Here is a 9738-nt window from a genome sequence, read left to right on the forward strand (position 1 = left end):
TCAGATGTTTTGGGGTTAAATTTCCACGTCAAGCCTCCGGCCGCCAAAACTTCCTCTGCACGCTCCGTGAGGGAAAAACGTCTCCCGGATGCTGGTAGACCGACAGGCTTCTTGCAGACTTTCTTTGATGAAACCCAGCCTCCTAACCTGCACCCTTGCGCACCGAAACTGCTAAATTGCGCGTGACACATTCATGTTGTACAGAGATGAAATTCGCCACACGTCTGCGTGGCAGCCACATTGCGAGGGACATGCTACAGGAATTCCGAATGAAGGGTGGCGCTCACAAATATTCTACGCCGTTCTGGTTTCCTCTAAACGTAAAAAAAGGAAGAAATAAATTTTTCTTAGATTGTGAGCTAAGCCATATAAAATAAAGAATAGGTAGACTAATCACGATGCATTATAAATAGAATAAATTAGTGCGTCACTAGAAAAAAAAACCCACTGAAACCTGATCATCTCACTTAAAAGGGCGAGTAAAATATTACATGAGTCATGGGTGGAAAACATTTCAGATAATTATCTTTTTGGTGGCCCGAAAATAGACCTAACAACATTGTTACTTACAAGTAAAAGTCACGTTAATTTGACCTAATAGTCATTTAACCGACAGGCAGTAGCTTTAAAGTCGTTTAACCTAAATGTAATTTGACCGACAGTAACTTAAACCAGACAAGTTTCTCAGATATTGTGTACCAATAAATTCTGGTTTAATGACTGCTACCCAATTATCTTTCATTAGTTTTGTTTTGTTATGAGTTTGAGGACATTAGAGAAGATTACACTTAAAAATAATTGTCCAAGTATATTAGGATGTAAATCCATGGCTTATAGTGAGAAATCCTGCTGTCCCAGGATTTGCTTGGAGTGATCAAGAGAAACTATGAAAACTGAAAAGGCGATGTCTGGAATGGGATTACAACATGAGTCCTCTCCTTGGAGAGTCGAATATTTTACCAAGCACCAATTCGCTTCGTCTCTCAACGCAAAAAAAGAAAAAAAGCATTAACAATAATTAACATACATTATAAGATTTTTAAATTTGTAGATTACTATAAAATATCAGAAAAATCCAGGGATTTTTTTCAAAGTTCCATTCGCTGACAAAATACGTCGTTGCCTCACAGCTACTGGTTACTAACGACTGTATGGTGTAGTTTAGTTTTATAAATTATAAAACAGTCGTTTGTAACGTCAGGAAATCGTTTATTAAATAGTCGCCACCTGCGCACTGCCTTTCAGCAATCGAGAACAAATATTTTTTCGTCAAGTCAACCAGACTTTTTTCGTTCGTAAGAACCTATATTGGTGCAACCACGAATATTTAAATACATTCACGTTTGGAATTGGATAAATAAATTGAAATAAAACTGTCATGGTGAGTCTTAAAACATTTATGGGAAATGATTTATTAATTGGTTTTAAGAGGTAAATTTGGTTATCATTGTTGTAACATCTAAACTTAAAAACTTTCAAGAATACAACAAAACAAATGTAACAATAATAATAAAAAACGCATTGCAAGCATTGTAATATGTAAATACACATTTTGCTAATCAATGTTATTTCCAGGTTCTTTGCTCTAAATCATTGGTGAAGAATAAAATGTACATTCTTTAATCGCTCCATCATATGGCAGTCATATAACTGAGGGATTTATACTTGATTGTCACATTGGATAGGATGTCAATGGTTTTCTCAAGTAATGACCACATGAATCACCGATATTTACTTCAGGGGATGTCGAATTTTCAATTTCCGAAGTAAAAGATTAGCCTGTTTACGGACAGTTGCCACATGTGTGACCTCCAGGATACTATTGAATAACTTTCTTTCATCTCCTTTTGCTACAAAAAGCTCCTTTGTGAGTATGGACATTACTTACAATCGCGATAGGCCACTATGTTGAATGTTAAGCCAGACTATACATGGGTTTACCTCGTCAAACTATACAGTGAACCTGAGAGTTTATGCTGATAATTCTAACCATAGACGAAAAAATGCAGTGAGAGGTAACAGTAAGCTTGAAAATAGTTGGTGATGATTCCAATCTTTGAGTCAATAAGAAAAAATAATAATATAAGCTCCTTGTTCTTAAACCATCGAAGAATACTGAAATATATCACGGTACCTTACAGAAGTGTAGAACAGCTAAATATTTTGTCAATACCTATGGTTTAAATGAAATTTTCCTGATATGATTCACACTGTATGGAATTAGGTGATAGTGAAAATCCGTGGAAGTTTACAGATATGATGTTTAGAAAAATTACAATTTCTCAACGCGTAACACTGATAAACAGTTTTCTACTGTCAAAAATGTGGTATACTGCACATTATGTGCCCATACTTAGGATGATTTCGGCACACATGGCATAATATATCTATACTAATATTATAAAGCTGAAGAGTTTGTTTGTTTGAACGCGCTAATCTCAGGAACCACTGATCCGATTTGAAAAATTCTTTAAGTGTGTGATAGTACATTTATCGAGGAAGGCTATAGGCTATATTATATTATCAATAACATTAGGGATCCGTACTAAAAGTCCAATTTAGAATCAAAGGCGTTGGAGGGGGTTAGATACAACATGCAGTACACGTACGAAGTGTGTGTTGACAATTCTGTAGGCGATAGAAGTTTATTTCCTATTGACTATTAACATTGTTGCCACGCACTAGATGCCTTATCATTCTTAATTTTCCCATACAAGTAAAAAACACCCATGTGATATTAACAACGAAGCAATCAGTACCCTCATAAGAGTTCAATTAGTATTTAAATTCTTTTTATCACTTTAAATCGCAAACCTAAACTAATTTTTTTCCTCTCTCTGTGTTTAATTGGTTTTTTCATTGCCCTTTTTTCAAGTTTATATATTTTACAGACTTGAAACTTCACAGTAATGTTCCTTATGTTACGCAGGATGACATTTTCCGAAAATTAGATCCCATGGGTGGTTAAAACCAGGCAACAGTGGGTACTTTGTTTGCATGAGAACATAATTTGGCATTGTTCATGCCTTCTGCGTCTCCATGGCAACGCGCATCGCGCGGCAGTGGCGTACCCACAAGGAGGGGCAGGTATAATAAACGGTGCAAGAGTGATCTGCCTGTAGACTGCAGTAGCGAAGTACGGGTACATCAGTTGTACGTTGCGTGCACGAGTCGGGAAACCATCGGTGCTATTCATTTTATCTCCGGTACATTATACAGCATTGTAATAAAAGTTCACTGAATTTTTTTTATTTATTTATTATTACTGTTAATGGGAGATGCGGCTTAATTTTTTTCCATTAGTATAGCCGTGCGAAGCTGGGTCGGGCAGCTAGTTAAATGATACAGGTGGAAAAAAGTTCATACCATTGCGGGAAGGTGGTATTGGATAAGTATTCCATAAACTCAAAATGTCTGACAATGTATCAGTCAAGTGTAACCGACGATCATAACTCAAAGGGAACCGAACTTGACACTCGAACGGACACTCTAGTCCAAGATAGGCCGGGGTGATTGCGTACATGAAGGTCCTAGGACAGCTTTGGTGGAAAGCATAGTCTCACAATCATCGTGTCATTAGTCAGGACCAGGTGATCCTGAAGGGGAGTTTATGCTGTTTCTAACAGCCACGTCAACCTGAAGATTAGGATGGTGGCCTATTATTTTCTACAATGATCTCCAACCAAATGGACACTGTCGTCAAAAAAATCCATCTGACACCAGATATATTATATCAATAACGTGGGAATTCAGATCCTGCCTAATGTATTATCAAGAACTTTCATATACTACCACGATATGGACATCGGCAATTATTTGTAGGGTATGCAGACTGACTGGAGATTTCGTCAATAATGTTGGTACAAAGAGCTTCTGAATTGTGACATACATGACTTTCCTTCAATCAAACAACGAGCAGAAATTTGGTATGTGCCACATGCTACATCATTGCTGATGGACCAAAGAGATGCCTTGAATGTGAATAACTTTCTCACTATGCTCCACCATGTGGAACATGCATTGAAGAGACTCTCCACGGCGTTGGTTCTGACCATATTTGTACTCATTCCGATGTTAACATGTAGGTAAGTGTGCAACAGACTACAAGAGACAAACTGTGTTTTAATTATAAATATACCAATCATATACTGTAACAACATTTTCAGCATGAAAAAAAATCGTCTTTGAATTGCTTAATTGCTTATAACTATGTTTTTTTTTGTCAAAATTGTTTTGTTAAACATTATATTTTTATGTTGTTTACGAAATATTTATCACAACAAAAAATTTATAAACTGTTAGCATCGTTGCATTACAAGTAAATAAACGAGTTGAAACTTGATATTTTTTCCAGCAATGCCATTTTTATAATTATATGCCCTAATATTAAAATAAATTACTAGTAAGCCAATTTTTTCTGAAATTTCTAACGTTAACAACTACATTAAAGTTTAATTCGATATTATGAAGTAAATTACTGGCATTAAATATCTAAGCCGTACATAAGTTATCATAAACATGTTTCGTGCTCTTGCTGTGGAAAGCTAGCATAAAGAGTCTTGATTTATTTAGCCGATACTAATAAAAGTGTTCTTTCAATGTATTAAAAACACATGTGATGAGATCTGAACAATGGCAAAATATTCGTAAGCTGAGACGTTAAGACACAAACAAAGAATATTAACTTAATAATATTTTGTAACAGCTGTAATTATTTAAATTATAAAATAATATAATTTAGTGTTGTAGTTACGTATTTTGTAATGATGTAAATTATAAATAATTTGCTTGAAAATAAAATTTCTATTATACATCAAATTTCTTCATGGCCGCAATTTACGAATAATATAAATTTTACACTAGTGGAAAAATAGAAAATGTGGTTTTACATACATTTATTTAAAATAAAGTTACTTTTTTATGTAAAGAATAGTAGTACGTCGCATAATGACAAAATGATTTGACACAATAATTTCACTTAGGCGAACTTAAATAATTATTGGCCGTAGTAGCCAACCATATTTCCTCGCAGTATTGAATACTTTTCGGCAAACCCATATTGTGCAAACATAATTTTAATAAATAATTAGCATACCATATTATTAACAGATAACTTTGTTTAATCAAGCCGTTTAATATTTCTTTTTTACTTTATTTGTATAATTTCAGTAGTTAGTAATAACCGAGTTTGGGACAGGGTGAGGAGCAATGATCAGGTCAATGACCCCGGCAGCCATCTTGGATGACCTTTGACCATTGAACTTTTATCTTGACTTTCGGCCTTGACTATTGACTTACACATGACATTTGACCATTGACCTTGACATTATACCTCAGTTTGCCATTTTTAATTCAGTCATAATAACATCGAGAGCTCCACTCCCCAAATGTTGCACTTTACATTATGATAGAACCTTCCACCATTTTGAATTATGTCACATCTGCCATCTTGGATCTGATATCACAGAAACTTTTTTCTATTCTGATGTCATGTCCGCCATTATGTTGTCGTCTGCTGGAGGCCGCCATATTTGGTGACGTGAATTACACCAGCTTGGTTTCTTCTGTTCTGCTGGAAGCTGCCATTTAGAACCCCGGCATCTTTCTAGTGTTTGTTCCTAGAGAGCACCAGATTCGCTCTGTTTCATGCACGTAAGGTCGATGTTCCATTATATGACAATGTTGTTATGGTCCTTATCAACACATAAAATATTTTTTTTGTACAAAATACAATGGAACCGAGGTGATCCGAAAAATGACAGCTAGGACCTCTGGGTTGAAAAACATACGCCTTTGACCGCATGACCATTCATACATTTATCAGATTAAATACGGTATATAAAAAAATAACATACATATTCGGACTTGTAGTTTTTTATTAAACTTGAAGGAATAATAGCAACTCCTGCTAGAATGCTTTGCTGCCATCTTTATTTTATATACTTGCTATCAGGAGCGATAGATAACACACATCGAATGCTAGAGGGCGCTGCCGCCATCTTCTTTTCAGTAATCACTATGAGCGTTAGTGTCATGAAGTACACATGTTGTCTGCTAGAATGGACTTTTGCTACGTAAGTTTATTTTTTATCAGCTAGAATGCAGTAATATCTATTTCCGTAGTGTCCACCATCGTGTCGGCCATGTTGGCTGCCATCGTGGATATCCATGATTATTAAGCTAGAAATTCGGAAAAAATTCCATAATTCATAAAAAAAAATCACTTATTAGTTTACTGATTTATTCGATTTATTTCAGTAGTCGGTTAGATTATTTATCAATAAAATAAAGGTTATTCAATTAAAATTATCATAAAAGTTATCGTTTAAAAAACTAACAATAAAATTACCAACTAAATATTACATAAATTCAAGTACTAAAACAAGCAAATTACTAGCATATCTCGATATCTTCATTAGCTAACCATGAATTAAAGCAAGGTGGGAAGCCCCACCATTTGATGTAGAATTGTCCACTTATCCATTGAGAATATTCTTCAATAAGTTCATATCAGCAGACATTCTAAGCTGAATTTTTTCGTAATTGGCTGGTGCTCCAAATCTTTGAGGTAGTAGGTAGGGGAAAGGAGTATAAGAGTGCGCAGTCGGGTAAGAGTACGCAGATCATTTTTATTATGTTGGTATCACTGCAAGCTAATGCCAGTGCGGTGTTTAGGTGTGTATGCGTGAACGCTGTTTCCTACTAAGTTGTTTCGAGTTACGTGTATTTTGCCTGGAAGTTATAGAGGAATAAGTGATTTACTGTAAAAGGTATGTAATTTTTTTAATAAACAATTTAGTGTTTTTGAACTCTTTAAGATTTGTTATTTCGTTTAAAGTTTATTTCATAATAAAGTACGTCATGTCGAGAACAACATGGCGTGGATAGCAGTTCTCTATGTGTACTGTGCTGCTATCTGTTGACGATGTAACGAAACACTACGTATGTGGCTAAGAGTGCGCACTGGGTTTGTGAATGCGTACTCTTAGCCTCCCACATTTGTTCCACTGTTATCAAAAGAAACTTTTCTCTATGGAAATGTATCATATTACTTTAAGTGTAGTGATAACAGCAATACTAAATAATACATAAATACTTGTTTCTATTAACATTATTTATTATTTTGATGTGAATTTACCTTCATTGTTGCAGATATGATATCTTTATGAATGGCTCCATACAAGCGAAAAAGTGAGAGGGTTCTGACCACACAGGACATCTTAGATGAAGCAAAACGGAAAATAGAGGCTGGTGACAGTAAAAGGAAAGTGGCCAGAGATTTGGGAATTAAGGAAAGCACATTAAGGAAAAGACTCAAAGCAGTAAGTAAATTTTGTTTGCATGGCTGCATGAAAAAATGAAACAGTTTTTTGAAGGCCATTAAATATTATGTGTAGACATCGTGGTGTAGACCTACATACATTCCAGTAGGCTACCATAGATATGCCTACAATTGTTTAATGATAAATTATTTGTAGTGTTAAGTAAACATGTTTTCTGTAAATGTATTAGGGCCTATTTCTTAGTTGCACAAAGCATTTAAATACTTTGCCATTAAAAACATTTAGTAGGGCCTATTTCAAACGAAACATTTGACAGGGTAAAAAACCTAACCACATATTTTGCGCTTTCTTCAAAACAGTTCCTTTTCTTTTAGCCTAGGGATTCCGTTTTATTTTAGTTTTTATTTTGTGGTCTAGGCTACAAAGTTATGGCTCTGTTTGTTGCAGGGGACGGTTCCGGTATCACTTGGGCGCTTTAAAAATGCTTTGTCAGATGAAATGGAAAAAGAACTTGCACAGCATTGTAAAGATTTGGACAACAGGTTCTACGGCCTTACAAGAAAGCACATAATGAAAGTAGCTTTTGATTTTGCAGAGAAGAATGGAGTTTCTGAAAGATTCAACCAAGAAAAAAAGTTGGCAGGAAAAGATTGGTTAAAAGGGTTTTGCAAACGCCACAAACTTTCTGTTCGTGCGCCAGAATTATGCAGTGTTGCAAGAGCGGTGGGTTTCAATAAAGTTCAAGTTTCAAGATTTTTTGAAAACTTGAAGCAGTGTCGTCTCGAAAAAAAGTTTCCACCGCACAGGATCTTCAATATGGACGAAACAGGGGTCACTACGGTTCCCAACAAAACACCCAAGATAATTAGCCCCAAAGGAAAAAAAACTGTCTGCAAGGTGTCTAGCGCAGAAAGGGGGCAAACTGTAACTGCTGTATGCTCCATTGGCGCTACAGGTTTTTATGTGCCACCTGCACTAATTTTTCCCAGAAAAAGAATGAATAACATGCTCTACAAAGATGCTCCGACAGGAACTTTGCCTCTGATCAGTGACACAGGATACATGACCACAGATCTTTTTATTGAATGGCTCAAACACTTTGCAATGTATGTCAAACCATCACTAGACGATCCAGTTCTCTTAATAGCAGATAACCACTCAACTCACTGTTCTCTCGGTGCAGTTTTATTTTGCAGGGAAAACCACATAACATTTTTAACCCTACCCCCACATGGTAGTCATCTTACCCAGCCTCTGGATAGGGTTGTTTTTGCACCACTGAAGACAGCATATGCAACTGAAGCAGAAAAGTGGCTAGTACAAAATCCAGGAAAGGTGATAACTCTTTACCAAGTTGCAGGCATTTTTGGTGCTGCGTACAGTGCCACTGCGAGTGTAAAACTTGCTGAAAGAGCATTCAAAGCTACTGGAATAGAGCCATATGATCCTGATGTCATAAGCGAAGATATGTTTGCTCCATCATTGGTGACTGCTCAAATTTCTAATGAAGAGGGCTTAGGGCTAGCCCTACATCAACCTGAAACCATGTCTACTGAAGTTGAGAAGAACTGTGATTCCAATAATTTGAATAACGATCAAGAAAATGGCAATTTGCTTTCTTCAGAACCCACAACATCTGGCACAATACGCATTCAAATTCAGTCAGTTCTGCCACTTCCACAACATAAGCGGCAAGAAAGCAAAAACAAAAGACCAGCTCAAAAATCAAATATCATAACTTCATCCCCTTACAAAAATATATTAGAAGAGAAAGAGAAGGCAAAGCAAGAAATAGAGAAGGCAAAAGCTGATCGAGCTCTACTGAAAACAAGACATGAGGCCGAGACAAAGAATGCGAATACAAAGAAAGTAAAGTCAAAAAATAAACTTAGAGCCAATTTTGAAACTGTTCAAAGTCAAGGTCCCTCTACAAGTCATGGTGAACCATCCACTGAAGTAACTACCTGCCCTGCTTGTAAAGAATCCTATGACGAAGACTGGATCCAGTGTGGAATATGCAACGACTGGTGGCATGAAGGATGTTCCAGTTATAAAGGCTATGGACCTTTTGTGTGCGACTACTGTTGATGCGGACTCTTACCCTCACTGATGCGGACTCTTACCCGCATAGTAGGCCAAGAGTACGCATTTGGCATTATTTTGTAAAACATTTTTATTCGTCTCATGTTTAAATCATAATTGCTAGAAAAAAATTCTGATGTTTCCTGATTGAGTAAAGCATGTTCTGTAAAATTTGTGTTTAGATATCATTTCAATTACTGCCCTAAAAAATTACCAACTTTCTAAGTGCGCACTCTTATACTCCTTTCCCTACTAGACTAAGATTTGTGAACATGGTTTACACGGAAAAGTTAGGAATCCCAGTTCGCAGTGAAAACTTTCTTGAAAATGCCTTTCTATTTGGAGATTCGCACAGCGTCACCGATATGACCTT

At 36.1% G+C, this 9738-nt stretch overlaps 1 protein-coding gene across 1 annotated transcript; it reads left to right on the forward strand.

Annotated features, from left to right (window-relative positions):
* The first annotated feature begins 6898 nt into the window (after window positions 1–6898).
* LOC134540497 (uncharacterized) lies at window positions 6899–9371 on the forward strand. Its single transcript, XM_063383337.1, has 2 exons — window positions 6899–7322; window positions 7731–9371. The coding sequence occupies exons 1-2, from the start codon at window positions 7170–7172 to the stop codon at window positions 9369–9371; spliced, it is 1794 nt and encodes a 597-aa protein (XP_063239407.1). The 5' UTR covers window positions 6899–7169.
* Window positions 9372–9738: the final 367 nt, after the last annotated feature.

Source organism: Bacillus rossius, chromosome 1, assembly GCF_032445375.1.
Source record: "Bacillus rossius redtenbacheri isolate Brsri chromosome 1, Brsri_v3, whole genome shotgun sequence".
Lineage (NCBI taxonomy): Eukaryota > Metazoa > Arthropoda > Insecta > Phasmatodea > Bacillidae > Bacillus > Bacillus rossius.